Below are 23861 nucleotides of genomic sequence, written 5' to 3' on the forward strand. Positions count from 1 at the left end.
CACTCCACCCCCTCCGCCTCCCGGAAGTCGCTCCCCGCCTCCCGCTTCGCCAACATGGCCGCGAAGTCTGATGGAGCGGCCGCCGCGGCCAGCCCGGCGCCGGAGGGGGCGGCCGGGGGAGCCCGGGGCAGCGCGGGCGCGCGCGGAGAGGCGGCGGCCGCCGGGGGCCCCGAGGTGGCCGGGCCGGGGGGCTCGGGGCCGCGCTACGGGCTGCGGGACTGCTGCTGGGTGCTGTGCGCGCTGCTCGTGTTCTTCTCCGACGGCGCCACGGACCTGTGGCTGGCGGCCTCCTACTACCTGCAGGGTCAGCGGACCTACTTCGGCCTCACGTTGCTGTTTGTACTCCTGCCCTCGCTGGTGGTGCAGCTGCTCAGCTTCCGCTGGTTCGTCTACGACTACACGGAGCCCGCGGGGACCCTGGGACCCGCCGTCAGCACCAAGGACAGCGGCGCCGGCGGGATCTCCGTCAGCACTAAGGACAGCGCCGCCGCCTTCCTGGCCAAAGAAGGCGGCTCCGAGCTGGGACCCCGGCCCGCGCCCTCCTCCGCCAGCACCCACCGCCGCCGCTGCTGTCGCCTCTGCGTCTGGCTGCTGCAAACCCTCGTCCACCTCCTGCAGCTCGGCCAGGTCTGGAGGTAGGAGAAGCGCAGGTGGAGGGAGCTGATTCCGAGGAGTCTGGGGGGGGGGCGGCGGGGGGCTGCCTCCCACCCCAGCTTTCCTCTGACCTCTCTAGGTCCCCTCGTATCCTGACCCCACCCTAATGTAGCTCTGATTTTTTTCTCTGCCGGCTCCTCCCTGCCCTCTGCCCTCAAACTCTGACCAGCCCCAGAGCCATCCTCTTATCTGGCCATTGAGGGAGGAGGGGATGGAGCAAGAAGAGAGAGGAGGGGCCCTGGGCTAATGAACATGAGTGTGAAGCTTGGAACAGAGCCCCAGGGCTCCCTCCAGCCCTGACCCACTCCTTTCTGCCCGAGTGCTGAGCCTGGGTTTAGGAAAGATCTCAGAAGTCCTCCCTTGCTCTCAGAGATTCTCCATTCAGAATGGAAGTCCATTCTCAATCTCCCAGGAGAAACATGAAATTTGAGATAGCTAAATGAATATCCCGCTCAAACTTTTTAGACTTTTGGGAAAGGGTATGCCAGACCCAGCTGGGGAACCGTCTGGCTCCTGTTTCTTAGGACTTCTCCAGTGTTCACCTCCTGCCCTCACCTCAACAGGCACAAGGGGATTTTGGAACTTGAATCTGAGATTAGATGGCCACTAGCTGCCCTGTAATCTCAGGGCAGTAAGACAAAACTGTGGCTTTGCACAAACAGCCTATTTCCAGGCTTACTCTGCCAGGACTAAGAGTGCCTGCTGAGCTGAGCTGAGTTAATTGGAGACGGGGGAATGCTGAAGGGGGAATGCTGAACCGAGGGTTCTCCTTGAATCAGGATTGCTCCAGTAGCGGAGGCTCTACTGTGCACTGAAAGAACTGAACTTGCTACTTATGTCGTCTTAGGCAAAACCCCTCTTCCTTCCAAGATTCAGTTTCCTCACCTGTGAAATATGGGAGAATTCCTTCCTCCTCATCTCATTAATCTACCATCATAGTTTACTTACCTAGTGGGTTGGACATGTGAGAGATGGTCTGTGGGAAGGCCCTGCAAACTTCAATATGTTTTAGTAACGAAATAGATTATTAGGATTATCACAATTGTGGAGAGAGCGTGGAAAAAGTTAAAGTCACAGTAGAGATGTAAAGGATGACTATTGCTGTTCTTATCTTTATTCTGTCTGCTACTTGTTAACACAGTCTGCCTCACTCAAGATTTAGTTCTTAGCTGAGAATTGGAAACAGGACACCCAGGGCTTGTTCCAGCTGCTCACTTGCTGTGTCACCCGTGTTGTGTTGCCAAATCTCTCTCTGCCTTGGTTTCCCTCTCTCTATGCCTTGTCTGGATTGATGTGTATATTCCATTTAGCTGTCTTGGGGGAGAAGGAGGGTGAAGTTGTATCCACACAAGTTGGTGTTATCATTATTAGCTTGACACATAAAAATATTCATGTCTACATCCAGGAACTAATCTGCATTTATCATTCTGTGCCCGAGTGGACAGATGGTGAAAGATATTTTTAGATTCTGAAATGGTAACTTCCTATTCTTGGTGGCCAAATCCTCATCGCCCTTTCCTTCAGCCTAAAGTGGGCCAGCTGACCCTCAACTCACTGACTACCTCAACCCTCCTTGTCCCCTTGTTCAGAATCTACGTGCAAGAAACTGATACTTCCTTCTTGAACAAACTGAATATCCCTCAAATAGGGCAAAAAATGATCACGGAGTGGTAGGGAGGGCCCTAGGGGCATGGCTGGAGGTAGCTGAGGGTCCATTGAGCTCCATGGTTTCTTCAGTAAAAGGACTAGCTATTTCCACTCTCCCCCTTTTGTAAAGGGGGTTGGGACTGCAAACTAATGGCCGTTGAAAGTGTTTTGTTTGGCTTGAATAGTATTTCAAAACTCTGGAAGTCTTAGCTTCCTTTTAAAAAAATGTTTTTAAAAAAAGGAATCTAGCAGTGTCTAGCTTGTAACAATTTAGACAGAATATATGTGCTCCAGTATGTCCAGCTCCATTCTCTTTGGTCACATTTGGGCCATTTCACATAAGCTTTAGGGGCACAAGAGCCTCATTTACAGTTCTATAACAGTTATTTTACTAAGCACTCGCTTTGTGCCAAGCTTACTGTTTGCCTTTTTACCTGTTTCATTTCCTATATCCCTCCTAAGAAAACTCTGATGTGGTTGTGTTATCATTCCTACTTAACAGATGAGGGGATAGAGGCTCAAAAAGGCTACACCCTTGCCCAAGGTCACACAGCTAGGGAGTAGGAGAGCTGGGGAGTAGGAGAAGCCCAAGTTCAATTTATCCATCTTGCAGTTCTGCCACTAATGTGTCCCCTAAGCTCACAGAATTATGAGTCTGAGATCCCAAGATTCTAGGATGATAGAAAGTCACGGCTTCTGCTGCACTGAGATAAGACTGTGAAAGAAGGGGGGGTGGGGGGGGGGGAGGAGTTGGACCATGTGGGTAAGGATGGGAGACAGTGTATATTGTGGGGAAAGTGCTGGGTTGGGGCAGTGGATCAGGAGACCTGTGTCTCCACCCAGGTTTGTAATTAGCCTGCTAGGTGTGCATGGGTGAGACTCTTCCCACACCTGGGCCGGTTTTTCTGTATGTCAAATGAGAATATTAGATTTGATGACTTTAACAGCCTTCCTTTTCTGTAATTCTAACTATGGTCTAGCTATCAGAGCTAAAACCTCTGGGCACCTGTCCCAAAACCTTTGGTTTCTAAAATGGCTGAGGGTCTGGCTAAATGGAGGAAAATCCAGACAAGATATAGAGAAGCCAGCAGGGCTGGTATTCCTAGAAGTTAAGCAACGTTGGCACAACATGTTTGCTTGCCACATGAAATGTTCCCACAGTGAACAGGCTCACTGTTCAGCAGGACTCCGGAGTACTGAGGAAAGGGTGTGTGTCTGAGCCCTCCAGGATCAAGCTGACTTCTCTGAGCCTCACTTTTTTCAGGAGGTGACAGGATCAAAAGGGTCAGGGTTAGGACTTTAATTGGCTTAACAGCCCTGAGTGGCTTCACTCCTCAGACGCTTGGGGTGGAGGGTAGGGAGGAATGAAAACATAGGTTGGTGTCCAGCCCACAGCCAGCTCATGTCCCACCAAAGGATCTGTGCGCTGTTCTCTTGGGGTTCAATCTGTACACGGCCAATGCTCTGAAACACGCCCCCACTCCCCACCCAATGCAGTTATTCACCTCCTGATCTCACACCCCCAATTCCGAATAAAATAATTTAAGTCATAAAGATATCTTTCAACTCCTCATGCTTGTACAATACTGGATCAAAAGCTTAAATACTCTGAGAAGCCAGGAAACACAGACCTGTGTCCGTATGTGGATGTCGGTCAAGAGGACATTTGGGGGTAAGCAGCGTCCTAGAGAAGGGGAAGCCACCACCTCGCTCCAGCTGAGGGTGCCATGAGAAATTGTGGACTCGGTATTGTCAAGTCGTGATTTATCAAGAGAAGCGGAAAATTGGGATTTTTGTGTGAATTCTTCCAATTTTCAATTGCTAATTAATATTTTTTAAACATGTCAACCAAAGTTCACACATTTGTGGGCTTGTCTTCTTTGTGACCTCTGGTCTAGCTCTGCACAACTCATAAGTTCTTATTCTAGTTCCAAACAACCTTGCAAAATGGGTGTTGGCATTATTATTTTAAACACAAAATGGGGCTCTGAGGAGGGAGATGAGGGGGAGGACTTCATGGACACCACGCCCCCACTCTGTCCCAGTCGGCCCCATGTGAGGTGCTGCAGGCACAGGATCTCTTCTTACCCTGAAACTGTCCCTCTGTTGGCAAATGACACACATTTACCCGACAAAAAAGTGAGGCTCAGAGAAGTCAAGTAACTTGCCCAAGGTCACCCACTAAGGAAATGGGGGAGAGGTGAGGTGCCAACCCAGTTTTGCCCAACTCCCAAGCCCAAGCTCTGTCCCTGGCACCACTGTGCTGATTGCATAGGGGGCAGAGGGAGGAGGGGTCTCAGACCATTGGCCGTGTACAGATTGAACCCCAAGAGAACGGCACACAGATCCTTTGGTGGGGCATGAGCCGGCTGTGGGCTGGACACCAACCTGTGTTTTCATTACTCCCTACCCTCCACCCCAACTGTCTGAGCAGTTAAGCCACTCAGGGCTGTTAAGCCAATTAACTTCCTAACCCTGTCTCCTCTGACCCTATGGGCAGCAGAGCAGTAAGCCATGACTCCTGCTTTCCCTAATCTTGAATTCACTGGGCTCCAGCTTTGCCCAGATAAGCATGGTTTGCTAAGCCAATTAGTGGGAGATGATCTGGCCGGGTATTCCTTCTAGGCTGTCAGGATCCGGAGACCCAGAATGGGGAGGGAGGGAGGCAGACTGGGCTTTGAAGGCCCTCCCTCTACTACCCCCTCTATGTCTAGGCCTGAGCACTGCTCCCTCTGCCTCCTCAAGAGTCCTGATTGGTGTGAAAATCAGGCCCTATGTCTCTTCTCTGGGAAGCCATCCTCTTGGAATAATGGTTAAGTACATGGACTCTATCCCTAGCCGGTTTGGCTCAGTGGGTAGAGCGTCAGACTTCGGACTGAAGGGTCTCGAGTTCAATTCTGGTTAAGGGCATGTACCTCGGTTGCAAGCTTGATCCCTGGCCCTGGTCGGGGCAGAGGTGGGAGGCAACCAATTGATGTGTCTCTCCCCGTCCCTTCCACTCTCTCTAAAAATTAATGGAAAAATATCCTCCAATTGAGGATTAACAAAAAACAACAACAACATGGACTCTAATTCAAATGTCCTCAGTTCAAATCCCGGTCCTATCACTTCCTATATGTGACCTTGACGAGCCATATAATCTCTGTGCCTGAGTTTTATCTCTTGTACCTAGAGACCATAATGGTACACCTCTTGGGTTGTTTTGTGGTTTCATGAGATGATATGTGCCCAGGGTTTAGCAAAGGGCTGGCCCCATTGTTAAATATTCAGGACCATTGGCAGCTTAGTGCTGTCAGCTTGGGCTTTGTTCCCTGCAGAAGGAGGTTTGTTCATTGAGCAGGTGGCCAGGGAGGGGGCAGGAAGGCAAGAGGGCCTTCAAGGCCCCTGAAGCCATAAGGACATGGCAGCTGTCCTTATGATCTGCAATCATTCATTCAGAAAATATTTATGGAGCACCTGCTGTATACCAAGCACTGCGTTAAATGCTGGAAATAGAGTAGTGAACAAGACAAAGTCCCTGCTCTCATGGACTCAATAGTCGAATGGGGGCAACAACAAATACAATATAGTATGTATTATATTGTGTGGGGGGGGTGCAAAAATAATAACTCTCCTCCCACCTTCTAAGTTCTTCTAGGTGGGCTAATAATCAAACTTAAGAGACAGACCAACACGAGAAAATGTCCACAGTTTATCACAGATGTACGTGCGGGGCGGTGGGGATGTGCCGTAGGATCTGAGACCCAAAGACGCATTGGGCAGTTGAGGTTTAAATGCCATTGCGAACAAAGAAGGGAGGCCGTGGTCTGGAATTGCAAAGGGAAAGCAGGCGATCCACAGGAAGACAGCAGGTGGTAAACAGATTCTTGCTGGGCCACCCAGAAGCAATGGGATGCAGAGTGGAATCTAGTGAACAGATTTTTGTTTGGAGTCTCCCTGTCTGCAACACTTAATTCTTATGTGTTAGGTGGAGTTCCTTCCTGAGACAAATTCTTCTAACTCAGTTCCTGTAGGCAGGTAAGGAGGGGGGTCAAAGTTTCTTTTTTGAGCTTTTTGTTTCTTAATAACCAGCTTAAAATTAATATCCAAAAAGGCATGTTTGGGGGTGACAAAGCTTTGATCACCTTCACTATGCATAATATAGAATACTAGAGGCCTAGTGCATGAAATCTGTGCACTGGTAGGGTCCCTAGTGGCTGCCTGCTGCCGGCCGGGTACTCCCTCCATATTTACAACCCCCTGAACATGGCGACCTCCCAGATTTCCCTGGCTGCCTGCTTCCTCCCTCCCACCCCTCGTTGCTGCCTGTGGGGCCCAATTGCCCTGCCACCACCCAGTTCCCAGGAGCTGAGGGAGCCTGGCAGGGGCCCCGCCCCCACCCCCTCACCCCCCACCGCTGGTCGCCCTGCAATTGGATCAGTGGGGTGATTGGCCCCCACCCGGCAACCAGTGGCTCGCACTGCCGTGGCCTGGCACTGCCCACTCCACCATCCCACCCTGGTCCCACTCTCCTCAGGGCCCATCGGGGCCTGCAGCACCTCCACTGCTGCCCACTGCCAGCACCAAGTTGCCAATGCCTGCCATGTTCTGCGCTGCCCCCTGGTGGTCAGCACACATCATAGCAAGCGGTAGAACTCTCAGCAGAACTCCTGGTTGAGGGGACAATTTGCATATTAGGCTTTTATTATATAGGATAATGGATCAGCCCTGGCTGGGTAGCTCATTTGGTTAGAGCATTGTCCTGATACGCCAAGGTTTCAGGTTCGGTCCCCAGTCAGGGCACATATAAGAATTAACCAAAGAATGCATAAGTAAGTGGAACAACAAATCTCTCACCATCATTTCAACCTGAGTATCTCTGAGTTCCTCTTTCTGTTTTTCAGTTACCTGTCTAAGCTTGTGTTCAGTCCCACCGCTGAACCATGTTTACAACCCCCTGAATCCGTGACCTCCCAGGTTCCTCCCTGCTCTCACTTTGCAGGCTTCTTCCTGTCCAGCCTCACCACTCACCTCCTGGGAGACACCCCTAGGGCCCCACCCCACCGCCCTCCTCTCCTCTCCTCTCCCTGCCCATCTGCAGCAACAGGCCATTAGAGCTGCTCCTAACAGACACAGTGGCGGCAGTTGGGCCCATCGTCCCATGTTTGATCTATAACGACCACAGACCACACCGAAAGCCTTCTGGGGAGGAGGGAGGGCTGTCAGGAAATGGCTTTGAACCCAGAGCCAGGGCGAAGGCCCCTGGGAAGAGGAAGGAGGATGTGTTGGGATCTACTCTGGTCTCTCCATTCACTGCCCTGCCTTTGTTACAAGGGCCTCGTAATTCCTCCCCTGGGAAATCTTATCTGCCTCCGGTTCCCCTCTTAACCTGCCCCATCCCATCTCCACTGGTAGCCAGAATGATAGCTCTGAAGCTCAGGTCTGACCCTGCCACTCTGAAGCCAGAGGGCTGGCACCGGCTCCCCTCTGCCCCTCAAGCTAGTCCAAATGCTTTAGCCTGGCATCAGGCCCTTTGCCTCCTGCTCTTTAGTCTCCTTACTGCTCTGGCGCCCTCCCCCCACAATAAGCCACACACTCCTTCCCTCCCATCTCTGAGCAAGGCCTGCAGTCCTTCCTCCAGCAACACCCTTTCCCCTCTCCTCCCAGTGAAATTCTGAACATCCTTCAAGGCCAAGCTCAAAGCCACCTCTTCTGAGAAGCTTTCCCTGAACAAACCCACATGTGCCACCCTCGGCCCCTCAAACCCCACCTCCCACTCCCTCAATCAGGCCAAAGTTGTTGTTTTTACCTAAAATGGAAATTGCTTAGCTGTTTTGTTTGTTTATAGAAGAGCTGTGCACTTTCGTTGAAACCTCAGGCAGCACAGAAAAGAGCTAAAGAAGACTCCCCTCCGCTCATTATCTCTGGGGATGGAGAGGTGAGGCGAGGGGAGATTTCCACTTGCTAATTAGATCTTTTATAGCTTGAAGATTTTACTCTGTTTTTTAATTAACCAAGAAATATATGCATACATTCACCTGTTACTAAAAAGTCAGATATTACTGAAAATTCTAGCTCCCATTTATAGAGACTTAGGTGAGATCATTATTCCTCACAATAATCCTGTTGGGTAGGGTAGTGTGTTGAGGAAGGATAAGGACTGTAGAGCCCAAACTCTTGGCTTTGCTACTTATGAGCTGTGTGACCGTGAACAAGTCACTTAACCTCTCTAGGCCTCAGTTTCCTCATCTGTGAAATGGGATAATAACATCCCTATACAAATGGCTATTGTGAAGGTTTACTGAACAAATATATGGAACATGCATTGCACATCTGTAATATGGGCCAATACTGCTAGCTAACAGTAGTTGAGTTAGTGGAAACTGAGACACAAAGAGGTTAACAGCCTCCTAGTTAGTAATTAGCGAAGTTCGGATTTGAATGGATACAGTCCAGCTCCCAAGGTCGCATGTATAACCACCAAGAGATACTGCCTTCTACTAGTTAAGTGTTTTAATCATGTATTGCTTTGGGAAGAGGAAAAAAATCAGAAAAATAGTTCTAAAATTTTATTTCAATATGAAGTACCCACTGTTAACATTCTGGCTTCTTCCTCTCAGACTTTCCCCCCCAGGCACAATTACTCATTCCTCTTCAGCCTCACAGTTCTGTTCATATTCTGTTGTGATCACCTGCCCACCTGCCTGGTTTTCCTACCAGATTACAAGCCCCTGGGGGTTGAGGCCTTGTCCTTTCTTCTCTCATGGTGACTGGCCCAGAGCAGACCCTCTGTTGCTGTTGGTGGCCTTGTACCCAGCCCGCTCTGGCGAGATCCATAGCAGGTTCTTAGAGCTTGAAGCCGGTTGAAGCAGGCTTTGCATCTGTGCTGATGTAGGGGGTGCTAAGGCAGTGTGGGAGCCCTTTCCCTTTGTGGACATAGCACTGAGGTCTGCTAGGCCTACATCTGCAGCCTTCCAAACTGTCATGGACAAATGCAGGTTAAGGCAACGCATTTGTACTTGTATAAAATGTATCGGGACCAACCATGGGCTGAGTTTCCAGGAGGATGCAGGAGATGGAGGAATTAAAATTGCTCGTACGCAGTAGGTGCTCAATAAATGCTCATGTGAGCAGAATAGAATCCTTAAAATCAGAATCTTGAGCAAGACACACTTCATTGCCTGAAGTTCAGTTACCCCATCTGTAAAGTCCAGTTGGGGGCTTTGGAATCCTGCATGAGTTTTCCCAGGACTCAGACAAGAGAGCAGAGTAGCTGCGGGCTGGGCACTGGTGCCGCCCATGGCTCCATTACTTCCTAGCTGTGTGACCCTGGGCAAGTCACTTGACCAGCCAGAGCCCTAGTCTCATCTGTGAAATAGCGATAATGACAGTATCCACATCTTAAGGTTCTTGTAAAGATATCGGGAGATAATACACATGCACGGGGCTTGTCACATACTATATGCTCAGAAAATGCTAACTACTATTACTATTATTATTATTGGCCCAAGTTGCAGCACATCCTACTTGCTTAAGAACAAGGTAGGGGGTGGGAGAAGGGAATCGGGCATCCTAATGCTCATTAACTCTCCTCCACTGACCCCCACCCCTCTCAAGGAAGGAGACTTTTTCTGGGCTCCAGAGATGCTGTGAGGACAGATAATAACCCAAGGTTAACGGGAGGCAGAATCTGTTTGAATAGAAGCAAGGACACCCTGACAATCAAGCTGCCCAGACACAGCGGGCTGTTCCCAAGGGCGGGACCTTCACATCACAGACGTGGGCAGACAGACGTGGCTGACTTTGGCAGGGAAGCTGCAGCAGGCCTCCCGGGTGGGGCTGGAGGATAAACTAAATGGTCGCTAAAGCCCCTGACAGACGAGAATCATCTGTGGAGCTAACGTGGGGGCTTTATGATGCTTGGAGGCCAGGCCACATGTTGCACATCAGTAGCCACTGGGCAAATCCAGCCCGAGGATGTGTTTGGCCCACACAGGACCTTTCCCCGCTACCGAAACCGTTGAAACTATTAATGAAACTATTTATTATGGAAAAATTTTAAGTATATAAAAGTAGAGAGGACATTTTATTTTCCATGTTATTTTGAAGTACATCTCAGACAACATAGCATTGCATCCATAAATATTTCAGTACATCTCTAAAGAGACAGACTTTTTAAATATATAACTAATATTGTTATCACACCTAAAAAAAAGGAATAATTATCTCTTACACATTCATACGGTATTTTTAAAATTAGTTGCCAACATTTCCAAGTTGGGGTGGTGTTTTTGTATAAATATCCTAATTTCCAGCTATTCTTGAAAAATTAAAATTCTAGCCACACTGGGCTCAGATTCTCCCAGGGCAGTAATCAGCTGGAGCTGAGGGGCAGCTGCCTTTTTATACAGGGCACCTCTCCATCATTCTCCAGTCCCTCGTAATGATATCAGCATGGCCCCTTCATCATCTAGGATCTCACACCCAGACCAGGACAGATAGGAGTGGGTGGCGCCTTCTCCCTGCCTTGATCTCCAAGTTTCCCTCTGGTGACCAAAGCCACCAGGAGAGTGGACTCTAATTCCCTCTCCCCCAGCTAGCCCATGACATCCCAGCTCTACACCAGATAGCAGGAAAAGTAAGAAACGGGGGACAAACAGTCTTGATCTAGAGTATGGGGTCCTGGGTTTTAGTCTCTGCTCTGTACCCATTTCACAGATAGGGAAAGTGAGGCCAGAGTGGGGAGGAGATCTGGCTGCAGTAACACAGTGAAAGACATAAGAGGCGAGAACCTGGCCCCAAAGTCTTTGCTGGAAAGGAACAGTCTGCTTAGCTGTTCAGCAAAAAGAGGACACTGGCTGGTTGCTGCTGGCAGTGGGTGGGATAGGAAAGGGTCTCAGCTTTTCAGCCAAGGCTAAAATTAGTGGCAGGGAAATATTTGGCTTCATCCCAGCAAAGAAAGAGGTGCTATGGCTCTCTAGGGGGCTGCTAAGGAGGAGGAAAACGGCCCAGCTCCCAGCACCACACGAAATGGGATCCGAATGTGTAAAATCACTTTCTCTGCTGGCATTTATGACTCATTTGGCTGCCAACCCCGAGAAGGTCCTATTTTGAATCCATGCAGGAGTGCTCAGCATCGAGGGGTGGGCAGATCGGGAGGGGCCTCGGGGCCATTCCCCACAAGAGCTTCTGGGCCACATGGCAGTGATGGAGCGTATGCCTGGGGGCCCAATGTTTCCCACAAGCGGCATCCAGGTCCCCAGGGCCTGGCTCAGCCTGGGGTGTGCCCTGTGGCGAAATGGGGGAGTCAGCCAGCCTACTTTAAGATGCAACTCTGATATTCTGGCTGTTCACTTGGGGCAAGTCACTTCTCCAAATGCTTGCTAAATGTCTCTGCAGTCCTTCGCCTGGCCTTCCGCCTTCCATCGCCATTCTCGCCTCAGCTGGGAACTGGTCTTCCACCTTCCACCCCTGCCTCCCTCCAATCTGTTTCCCACAGCCCAAGTACTCCCTCTAAAACGCAGAAGTGCTCTCTAATCCCGTCTCCCCAGCACTCTTAAAATAAAGACCAAATGCTTCACTATGGTCACCTCATCTCTTGCTTTCTGACTTTCTTCTCTGAGCGACAGCCATTTGACCACTTATTGCTTCTTCCCAACTCAGGACCTTTGCCCACGTTGTTCCTCTGCCAGAAACTTCCTTCCCTCTTGCCTTCACCTGGTTAACTCCTGTGCCTGCTTCCGATCATGGCTCACTAGCCACCTCCTCCAGAAAGCCTTCCCTGACTGCTACGCCCTTCCCAGGCGGGGCCAGGCCCTTCTCCAGCAGCACTGCTTGCTCAGTGGGGGAGCATGGAACCCTGTTTGCAGCATGTCTGGAACCCATGGAATATGTTTGTTGTTCCATATTTACATGATGATTTAATTAATGTCCAGGTCCCCCACAGACAGTACCAGATAGTCTGGGTCTGTCTTTTGTTGTTGTTGTTAATCCTCACCTGAGGAAATTTTTCCCATTAAGAGAGAGTGGATGGAAAGGAGACAGACAGACAGACAGACAGACAGATATTGATTGGTTGACCCCTGCATGCCCCCAACCCGGCCTGGGAACAAGCCCACAATTCAGGTACATGCCCTTGACTGGGAATCGAACCCAAGACCCTTCGGTCCACAGGCTGACACTCTAACCACTGAGCAACACCAGCCAGGGCTGTCTGGGTCTGTCTTGTTCACCATTATGTCCTCAATATTTTAGCATAGTACCTGATGCGTTGTAGGTACTCAAAAATGCTGGGTGAATAAATGTCAAATGAACCTCCTGTTTTCTGTGACTCAGTTTCCTCATCTGGAAAATGGGGATCATGCCCACAAAACCTCAGGGCTGCAGTGAGAATGTTAGCAAAGTACATACAGTAGGTCTTTGATGAGTGGCAGCTATTTTCAGAGGGAAGACCAAGACCTCAAAGAAGACCCTGCCTTGTGAACTTTCCTCAAAGGGACTTTTCTGACTCTCTCTTTCCTCTGGACAGATTCACTGAGCACCAGGGAAAGCCAGCCTAGGAGTGGGCCTCAGCTCTACCAGAAACTAGAAGGTCTCTTTCTGCTGGGGCCTCTAAGCCAGAAAACTCCTTACGGCCTCCCATTGGTCAAGTACACAGCACTGGGCTGAACATTTTATATATATCACCAGTTTGATTCCATAGCTACTCCATAAGGTGGGCATTGAGCCAAGGGCTTCAGAGAGGGAAGCAACTTGTCCAAAACCACACAGATAGTAAGTGATGGAGCCAGAACCTGAACCTGGGTCTCCCTGACTCCCGAGCCTGGGTTATTTCCCAAAGGCATTTGACTGCCTTTACTTGGAGAGCTTACATAGCATATCCACACTCTTCATTCATTCATTCATTCATTCATGAAACAAAATATATTGAGCATGAACTGTGTGCCTGGCACCAGGGACATAGCAGAGAACAGGAGAGCCATGGTCCCCACACCATTGGAGAGACGATAAATACGTAAGCAAGTAAATAGACCATTTCAGGTTGTGGTGCGTGTTAAGAAAACAGGATAATGTGACAAAGTGGCCAGAGGGGTGAGTAGAGTGCTTTGGAAAGGGATCTGGGAGGGCCTGAGGAGATGACACAGCCGAGGTGGGAAGAATGAGAATCTGCCAGAGATGGGTGGGGCCCTTTCCAAGCCGAGGACCTGAGGCTGGGATGAGTCTGGGGTGTTCAGGAAGCAGCAAGGCTAGAGTAGCTAGAGAGGTGCACGGGGGGAGGGCAGAGGGAGAGAGGTCCTAGAGGTGGACGGAGCTAGGTTGCACTGGACCTCAAAGGTCATGGTAAGAATTTTACTCTAGAGTAGTGGGCAGTGGAGACCTGATCTAAGGTTTCACAGCATCCCTCAGGCTGCTGCGTGAAGCATAAGCTCTAAGAGGGATGGGAGGAAGGACACTTACCAGGGCGGATGGAGATTGTGTGAAGTTGGCTGGCTTGGACCAGAGTGGTGACATCAGGGTGGAGACAAGGACCTGGGTTCGGGACACAGATGTTGGGCCTTAATGTTATAAGAATGGGGTGGGTGGGGATGGGCCTGATGAAAATTCCTTGGGGTCGGCAGGAATCAGGTTACCTGGGCCCATTTTGTAGAGGAGGACTGAGGCCCACAGAGGGGTTGGACTTTCCCAGAAAGTCCAATGATGAAAAAATATATAATAATAATAAAAGTCCAATGAAGGACTGGAGCCTGGGTCTCTGACCATCGTCACCCCTCCCACGTCATCCCAAGCAGAGCTTTGAGGTCTGGCTCTGTCTACCGTGGGTCCTCCTGGGCAGTGGTACCTCCATAAGACTGAAGCACCTTCTCTGGGCAGGGGCCCATGCGAGCCACCTCAAAGGTTTGCTGTGAAGAATGGACACTATGGACCTAGCTGGTTTGGCTCAGTGGATAGAGCATCGGCCTGTGGATGGAAGGGTCCCAGGTTTGATTCTGGTCAAGGGCATATGCCTGGGTTGTGGGCTCGATCCCCAGTAGGGAGTGTGCAGGAGGCAGCCAATCAGTGATTCTTTCTCATCACTGATGTTTCTGTCTCTCCCTTCCTCTCTAAAATCAATAAAAATATATTTTTTAAAAAGAATGGGCAATATGTATAAAAAGGCTTAGCATAGTCTTGCATGCAGTTGGTGCTCAATAAGTATGAGTTATTAACATTATTATTAACACCTGCACACTGTCCCCCTACAGGCCTACAGAGCGGTAATGAGCCTGGTGTGGGGGGTCCTGCTCCTTCCCATCAGCCCTGCCTTCCCAGCTCTACCCTGCTCCTCTCCCGAGTTCTGCAGGCCTGGCCCAGGGTGGAGACCAGGGGCTAGCCAAGGCAGGGAGGGGCGGGGGGCGTTCCTGGATGGAGCAGGAGCGGGGGCGCCGCTGGAAGCTGCTGTGTTTTTGGCCCAGAGTATGAGGGGGAGGGGGGGGGGAACACACTCAGAAACACGGAGACCGACAGATGGAGGAGCTGAGGATGTGAGAGACGCAGACAGACAGAGAGAGACCCAGAGTCGGGGAAGGGGGGCTGGCAGGGGAGGACAGCCGGAAAACTGGCAGTCTCGCCGAGCAATGAGCTGAGCAACACTCCAGCAGATGGACCAAGCAGCCAAGAGACTGACGGACAGCAGACCAACAGGCAGACCCAGTATCCAAGAGGACAGACAGCTCTCCTGACATCCAAGCGACAGGCAGACGGGTGATCCCGGTCTCTAAGAGGGGACAGACCGGCTGACACATGAAGCCAGGTCAGATGACTAACAAATAGACATAATATCTAAGAGACAATGTGACCCATAATCCAAGGTACAGCCTGGGGGACTGACCCAGGGTCCCAGGGTGACACTGGCTGACAGACAAATAGATTGACTGACAATAGCTGAGAAACAGATAAACAGGCCAACCCTGCATGCAAGGGACAGACACAACAGGCTGATCTGAGCACAGACAGAAGAGACAATGGCCCAGGACCTTAGGGCCGACAAAGGGACAAGTCCAGCTGGGACCTAGGTCTAACCGTTTGCCTGGGAACTGAGGCCCTGGCCAGAAACCCTGACCTAGTACTGGAGACGTGGGGCAACCCAGGAACAGAGAGCAGGAGAAAGAAGGACCCAGAGCAGCGCCCAGAAGCTTCCTAGCTCCTCAACCTGTGGCTCCCTCATCCTTCCCATTAGAGAGTAGCTCCCCAGGGGATGCTGGGAGGTTCCTGAAAAACGAGCTCTGTCCATTTCTTGACCCTGCTGCCTGCTCACGGAGGCCATGGGGCCCAGGAGGGACAGCTTTCGGGAGCCTTAGTGGAGGGACTTCACCTCCTAGCTGCTGGCTTCTCTTCTTTCCAGACGTGGTTTTATTTGCTCCCAACACCCCCCCACACCCCCCCCCTCCCCCCGCCTTCAACAATACCCACTATCTGTTTTTCCATTTTCCTCCTGGATATGCTTCTTTTCTGAGCACAAGGCTGGGAGCTGGCAAATTAGATCCAAAATAGACCTCTGAGCACCTCTGTTTCCTTGCCTGGAAAATGGCGGGTGGTAGAAGCTGTCTGTTAGGCTCTGGCTCACGCTGGCCTCAGGCAGCGTGAGGCTGGCGCTGTCAGCACTGGCGAGGCCCAGCCAGGCTGAGGAGCGCCAGGGAAGGCTTCCTGAAGGAGGAAGGACAGAATACGTCAGCTGGGTGTCCTGGCTCTGTGTAAGCTCAGGCAAGGAAGCCCCAGGGCCTCCAAGGTCAGGAGAGAGAAGGCAGGCCAACACTCACATTTTTTCATTCAACAAATATTGATTGAGTGCCTACTGGATGTGCTGATGCTGGGGAAACCGTGGTGACCAAAACAAAAAAAAAGTCTCTAACCTATCAGAGCCACGGTAGTAAAGTAGGAAATAAATGTGTGAGCTAATGAATAGGGTTGTTTCATAGTGTACGTTAGGAAAATAAGAGAGGGCAATGTGATAGACCAGAGTGACTTGGTGAGAGCGGAGGGGCTGACAGGGGAGGGTGACCTGGGAGGCCTCCGAGAATGAGCTGAGAATGAGCCACCACAGGAGGGTGTGTGGAGGGGGTGTTCCAGGTAGAGCAAGTAGCAGGTGCAAAGGCCCTGAGTCAGGAACGCGTTTGGCTGGGTTTGAGGAAGCCCGGGGGTATCTGGAAGGCTGAGAACAAATGGAACAGTGGTTTGCGAGGAGAAGAGAGAAATAGGCAGGGCCAGATGGTCTAGGGCCTGCAAACCAAGGGAGGAGCTTGGATTTTGTTCCCGGTGTGATGGGCGGCCCTTAAAGGTTTTGAGAAGGGGAAGGAGACTTAATCTGACAGGTTTTCAAAATACCCTGCTGGTTGCCATGTGGCTGTAGGGAGCCCACCAGGAAGGCAAAAGCGACGGTGGCCTGGACCAGGGCGGTGGCAGTTGAGAGAATGGATGGAAGGACTGGGGATGTGTTTTGGGGGAGAGCAGATACATTCCCCCGAGGCTGGGTTCCTTTTCCTGAGACGGAGCGTCCTTCTCTGGGTGACATCAGTTCCGTTTGTGGTGAAGATGAATCTCTTCCAACGTCCTTTCAAATGGAGTGGAATAGGCTTCCTGGGGGAGGTTTTAAGAGCGGCTGCTCGATGAAGGAGGAGCCAGAGGCCTCCACCTAGCTAGCATCCACTCCCCGCTTATGTGCACATCCCTCTGCAGTTCCCAAATGCTCACAACAAGGATGAAAACGAGGCGCAGAGAGGCAGAGAGTACCCGAGGCCACAGAGCATCCAGGGCAGGGCTGGGCAGCAAACCCTCAAACTCAGCATATTGCCATCTTGCCTTTCTCATGCTCACCGCAGGAGCTGTGATGTAGGCAAGGAGGGTGAGTGCTGACCCCTTTTTAGAGAAAGTGAAACTGAGGTTCAGGGGAATTAGGATGCTTGTCCTGGGCAAGGCTGTTTTAAGACCTTTGTGGGCCCCACATCTATGAAGCATATTAAAATGCAGCTATAGCAAACGTCAAGTGCAAATTACATACAACCAGATAAAAGCCAAATTGCAGTTGACTGGCTGATATCGTGTTCTGTTTTGCAGGCATTTAATTAAACATTTATTAATTTTGATTCTGCAGTTTTTCCCTGTGTTTTAGAGCCAACCTACCCGCGCCGCCCCCCCCCCCCCCCCCCCCCCAGGCCTCAAACATTTTCCTGGGCCCATAAAAACCTTGCAGGCCCTTGGCAGTGAGCATGCAGTGGGGCTGGCAGGAACAGCCACAGATCTTGGTTCTGTAGCCAAAGCAGGCAGAGTATTGCTGAACCTAGGCCCTTTCATCCCCCGACTATGACATGATCTTTCTACACCCCCTGCTGACCCCATGTTTTGGGGTCTCAGGCCTTCTTTCTTCCCCTACCCCTTCCCTGCTCTGGCCCACTGTGGTCCGGGGCTGAGGGAGCCCTTTGTCTGTGGTTAGCTGGGGTGTGGGGTGTTGGGAGCTGGCAGGAGTGGGCGGGGAGGTGGGCAGGCAGCCTGTCAGGTGGTGATGGATGCTGGCTGGGCTGGGGCCTCCCTCATGCTGACCAGGGCCAGGAAACAGATGGTCTTGCAGCCTGAGAGAAACTTCCAGGGTGTCGCCCTCCCCCAACTCCCCAGGCCCTTTCATGTTGGACCAGCTGGTCTCTCCTTCCTATTCAAAGCCAGAGCCGTGGGAATGGGGAAGGGAACGGGATCAGGAGGAGATGGGGGCTGAGAAAGGTGGTCTGTGTTCTGGGCCCTCAGAAGCTCTGGGGGCCAACTTGGTCTCTCCCCTAGGACCCCCCACACACCCCTGGCCATCTCCAGCTCTGTTCTCTGCCCCTCCTCTGTGCCCTGCCTCAGCTCAGCCCTGTCATTTCAGGCCTGGACCAAACCCCAGCCTCTCCTGGCTTTCCTCCAAACCAGCCTCCAGAGCAAGCTTTCTAAGCCACTGAGCTCATCACATCACCCCTGATTCTGGGATAGAATTCAAATTTAGGATAAAATATGAACTCTTCAGTCCAGAATTTGATGCCCTTCGCAGTTCTAGTTCTCTTATGCCCCTGTCCAAAAAAACCCTCCTTCCTGACAAACCACTGGCCAGTGCCCCAAAAGGCCATGTTCTCTCATGCCTCTCTGCCTTTGTTCAACTGATTATTCCACCTAGAATGCCCTTCCATTGCCCTCGCCGGTTTGGCTCAGTGGATAGAGCGTCAGCCTGCAGACTGAAGGGTCCTGGCTTCCATTCCTGTCAAGGGCATATGCCCGGGTTGCCAGCTTCATCCCCAGTAGGGGGCATGCAGGAGGCAGCCGATCAATAATTCTCTCATCATTGATTTTTCTATCTCTCTCTCCCTCTCCCTTCCTCTCTGAAATCAATAAAAATATATTTTAAAAAATAGAATGCCCTGCCACCCCCTGTGTGCCTTAAAACACCTGCCCATGCTTTAAAACTGAGGTCAACTGTTTCTTCCTCCAGGAAGTCTTCCCTGACCCCCTTTAACCCCTGAGCCAAAGGTACCCATCTCTTCCCTGGGTTCCACCACATCTTAGAGCATCTATTTCAGCTTTTACCATGTCTCTCTCCCATGGGAGTGAGAGACACTTAATGGCACAGGACATGGCACATAGCAAGTGGTCAGAATCCACTTGCCATGTGAATGCATGATTCTGGCTGCAGGGATCCTTATGTGAGGGGGTAGGTAGAGGCCAGGGAACGAAAGATACAGGGAGACAAATTTCTGTTCATCAAAGAAACACAATCCGTCTGGAGCTGCTCAGAAGCAGAAGGCCCCGCCTCAGGAATAGGGACTCCCTACCACGAAAGTGTGTGAGCGGAGGGTGGAAAGCACGGGGCCAAGACTTGCTAAGGGGATTTCAGCGTTGGGGGGAGAGTTAGACTGAGGGAGCGGGGACGGGACGGAGAGCCCTAAATCGGATGTTTCCAGCCACATTTTCAGGGGAGAGTTCGGATCCAAGAACATTAGCTCTGGAAGGATCTACAGAGTCATCAAACCCATCCCTGTTGGAGAAACTGAGGCCCAGAGAGGGCCACCCCATTGCTAAGACCAGGACACTCAATGGGGAACCTCTGGGTCTATCAGTTGATCCCAAATTTCAGGGAGCTCTGTGGTTCCTCCCGTGGGTTGGCTGTCCACAGCTGAATGCTGTTGGCCTCTAAACAACGTTCTGAAATGCCAGCACTCCGTTTCTGGGAAATCTCCGGTTCCCCAATTTCTGATGGAGGCAATAGGGTCACTGAATATGTTGAGTTTTTTCCCCTGGTTTCTGGGGAGATCACTTCTAAAGGAGCCATCTCTGGTTTCCGCAAAGGGCATGAATCAGAGAATGTGGAGGTTGGGGGGCCAGTGTCTATGACTGCAACGGCCAGGGGTGGAGCTGCCGGGCAAGGCACCCGGACAGAGAGGAGAAATCAGATCCAGAGATCTGTGTGGCCAGGTCCCTTGTCACCCAGTGGGCACTGCGGTTCATAGTTGCAAATGATCTCACTCATTTAATGCTCACGGGCAGGGCTCAGAGAGGGTCTTCTTGCTTAAGATTACACAACCAAGTGAGGAATTGGTCTCAGGACTTTGGGATTCCCTCCATGCTCCTACTGGGTTACCAGAGTTCCATTCAGTTCAACAAACTTTCAATCATTCACACATTCATTCATTTACTCCTTCAGGCAACACACAGGTTGAGCATCTACGTGCTAAGAATTGGAGATGCCGCAGTTAGCAAGCCGACCTAATCGTTCTCACACAGATCACAGTGTGGGGGAGGCAGATGCATAAGCAGACAGCTAAACCCACTGTGAAAAGTGCTAGGTTGGAGGAGAGCCTGGGGGAGGCCCCTACTCCAAGTGGAGAGTGGTCAGTGGAGGATTGATTCCTGGAAGAAATCATGTTGATAAGCTGAGCCTTGGGGGGAAAGCAAGAGTTATCCCGGTTGGGGGCTGGAGGGGGCGTATTACCAGGCAGAGGAAACAGCAGTGCAAAAGCCCAGTGAGGAGGAGGATTGTGAGCTGGAATCTGGCCTGTGCAGAGTAGCTGGAGGCAGGAGGTTTGTTGGGAGAAGCAACGTGAGAAGAAGCAGCGAAGTCTCAAATGCCAGAGGATCTCTAAGCAGCCTCCCGTGCCCTGTGGGGAGAACTGGGCACTCAGGGGTGGGCTTGGGAACACGCCAGAAAGCTGCTGGTGGCCACAGAACTGGGGGCTGGCACCAGGAACTGCTCCTGAGTAGGCAAACTCTTAATGGCATACGGGGAGAGGCAGAGTTGCTTAATGTCAGAAGGTGAGCCCTGAGGCCAGGCTGCCTGGGTGTGAATGCTGGTTCCACTGCTTCCTAGCTGTGTGACCTTGGGCCAATGGCATAGCTCTCTGGGTCTCAGTTTTCTCATCTATAAAATGGGGGTAATAGCGGGGCTGTTGTAAGCTCAGGGCACTGTAGTGAGTCAGGAACCCGGTGAGGAAAGCAGGCCCCAATGTGCCAGAGCAGTCATGATGATGAGAATGCTGGATTAAGCCTCTCCTTTGTGACACTGCTTGAAGCTGAAGGGCCCAGCAGGAGCTCCCAGACCTCAGCCCCAGGAGTGGGTCCTTTCAAAACGGCCGTTTAGCATTTGGGGTAGTAGGCTCAGTGTGGCCAGGGTCGGGTTCGGGGTGGGCGCCTCAACACCGCGTCCCTCCCTCCGGCAGGTACCTGCGCACCGTGTACCTGGGGCTGCAGAGCCGCTGGCGCGGGGAGCGGCTCCGGCGCCACTTCTACTGGCGGATGCTGTTCGAGAGCGCGGACGTGAGCATGCTGCGCCTGCTGGAGACCTTCCTGCGCAGCGCGCCGCAGCTCGTGCTGCAGCTCAGCCTCCTGGTGCACCGCGGCGGCCGCCCGGACCTGCTGCCCGGTGAGCCCCGCCCCCTCGGCCCTCCCGCTCCGGGCTCTGGGGATGCCCTGCGTCCCGGCCCCACCCCCAGCCCGGGCTCACTCCTCTTCAGTATTCTGACTGCCCCGCGTGTCAGCTCTCCCTGCTTCAGGACCCCTCCCCACTCACTGTCAAGGTTTTGCAGGCCTCGCCCCTTCTACTCTCACCACCCTCCAGGCCTGTGAAGACCTCCATGTCCCCTCCAATAGCCCACTCACCCTCAGCGTTAGAGACCTGGCCCCTCACCTCTTAGCCTCCTCTCAAGCCCCCTGGGTGGTCCCCCATTAGGCCCCTCCTCCCTTCCCCATTGTCAGCGCAGACCAGACCTCATTGCTGCCAAGTCCAAAGAGGCCCTTGACCCCCTCACCACACCTCAGACCCTCCCCACCCCCTTCATTCTCCAAACTGTCCTGATCCCAGCGTGCACCCCCCGGGAACCCCCTGACTCACAGACCTGCCCAATCACCAGTTTCCAGAGAGCCTATCCACCCGCCCTCTCACTGCTCTTCAGCCCCCTGGGAACCCGTCCCAGGCCTAGTTCTGGTCCTATCCACTCAACTCCTCCTGGCCCCTTCCCTGTCTCCAACAGACCAGACCCCCTTCCGCGTCAGAGAAAAGCCCGTCCCGCCCCCGCCCCGCGCTCCCCATGCTCCTCCCACCAAGACTCTGCCCAGCCCACCCTTAATGTCCTGAAAGACTATCCCTGCCTCTCAGGCCCCCTGGACATTCATTCCTTGCTCGGGATACTGGGCCCCATCAGAACTCTCCCACGGTAGATTTTCTTTCCGTCCCCTCAGCTGTGCTCAGCTTGGATATCACCCTTCACACCCCAGTCTCATCGTGGTGACCTATAGCTTCTAATAGTCCTCTCCTGGTTCCTCCATGCCCTCACTGTGCCCCCTCCCAACGCTTTACCTCCTTTTCCATTCCCAGAGTCCTAGACTAATTTCCCACCTTCCCACCAGCCCCTGAACCCAACAGTCTGATACTAGAGACCTAGACCTAACCCTTACGGAGACCCAAATCGCCCACCTTCCCTCTCCCTTCATGCTCCCACCCAGAAGAAGTACCCAGCTCTATCCATCCCCCCCCCCCCATCATCACTCGTGAAGACCACCCACTAAGACCCTCCCACACACTGCCTGATTTATAGACCCTTCCCTCACAGCTCCTCAGAACCCAGCTCCTGACCCGGAACCCTCCCCTCTACCCACCCCCAACCCAGACCCACCCCTAACCCAGCCCACCCCGTCCCCACCCTGTCTCCACAGCCCTCTCCACCTCTGCCTCACTCGTGTCCCTGGCCTGGACTCTGGCCTCCTACCAGAAGGTGCTGCGGGACTCCCGAGATGACAAGCGGCCACTGTCCTACAAAGGTGCCGTGGCCCAGGTGCTCTGGCACCTGTTCACCATCGCGGCCCGCAGCCTGGCTTTTGCGCTCTTTGCCAGCGTCTACAAGCTCTACTTCGGCATCTTCATCGTGGCCCACTGGTGCATCATGACCTTCTGGGTCATCCAAGGCGAGACGGACTTCTGCATGTCCAAGTGGGAAGAGATCATCTACAACATGGTGGTGGGCATCATCTACATCTTCTGCTGGTTCAACGTCAAGGAGGGCCGCAGTCGCCGCCGCATGACGCTCTACTACTGCATCATCCTGTTGGAGAACGCAGCGCTCACTGGCTTCTGGTACTCAAGCCGCAACTTCTCCACTGACTTCCACTCGCTCATCCTGGTCTGCGTGGTGGCCTCCAGCTTTGCGCTGGGCATATTCTTCATGTGTGTCTACTACTGCCTCCTGCACCCCAATGGGCCCATGCTGGGGCCCCAGGCACCTGGCTGCATCTGCCCGGAGGCCCGAGAGCCCTGTGGCCCGCCAGCCGATGCTGTCACAAGTCCCCCGAGGTCCCTGCCGAGGACTACAGGCGCTGAGCGAGATGGGGTCTCAGTGGGGGGTGAGCGTGCAGGGACCCCCACACCACCTGTCTTCCAGGTGCGGCCTGGCTTGCCTCCCACACCAGTGGCCCGCACCTTGCGGACAGAGGGGCCTGTCATTCGGATTGACCTGCCTCGGAAGAAGTACCCCCGCATGGGATGCTCATTTTATTGACCGCCGGCTCCGGAAGACCATTCTGGCGCTGGAGTACTCCTCACCCGTCACGCCCCGGTTGCAGTACCGGAGCACGAGGACCTCCCAGGAGCTGCTGGAGTATGAGACCTCAGTGTAGGCTACAGTTTCTCCCCGCAAAAGGGGATGGACTTGGCTGACCTCACATCGACCACAGTGTTGAGCCTGGAATTTCAGGGCCACCAGGCTAAGGGGAAGTGGATCTGTTGGTCCAAGGGTAGAGTGGCTCCACCATTGGGTTCTTTCAGGGGAGGGGGCAGCCTTGTGGAGGCCCCAGCCCTAGGCCCTGTTTTCAGCGCTGTGGCCCATTTTCTAACACGCCCCCTCGAACCAGGGCCCAGGGAATTAACTGGTGCTACACTCCTCATGAGCTGCCCCACTTTCATGAAGGCCTCCATACCACCTCTGGTGCTGGGGCTCCACCCTGGAGTTGCCCACGTGTCACCCCTGGTGGACTTGTCAGAGAAGGGGCACTGTCTGGGGTCCATGACTGAGGCCCTGTGCTCCTGAGGGGGTGCTGGGGAT

General features: G+C 52.7%; 1 protein-coding gene across 1 annotated transcript; it reads left to right on the plus strand.

The window, feature by feature from the left end:
• Nucleotides 1–54: 54 nt before the first annotated feature.
• On the plus strand, nucleotides 55–23578 carry XKR7 (XK related 7). The gene is given in 4 exon segments (XM_070421488.1): nucleotides 55–635; nucleotides 20988–21190; nucleotides 22480–23291; nucleotides 23293–23578. Coding segments are annotated over 4 exon segments (1740 nt in total). The 3' UTR covers nucleotides 23437–23578.
• The last annotated feature ends 283 nt before the right edge of the window (nucleotides 23579–23861 follow it).

The sequence above is a fragment of the Myotis yumanensis genome, unplaced genomic scaffold, assembly GCF_028538775.1.
Source record: "Myotis yumanensis isolate MYYU_CA2020_CCGP unplaced genomic scaffold, mMyoYum1.0.hap1 SCAF_7, whole genome shotgun sequence".
NCBI classification, from domain to species: Eukaryota; Metazoa; Chordata; class Mammalia; order Chiroptera; family Vespertilionidae; genus Myotis; species Myotis yumanensis.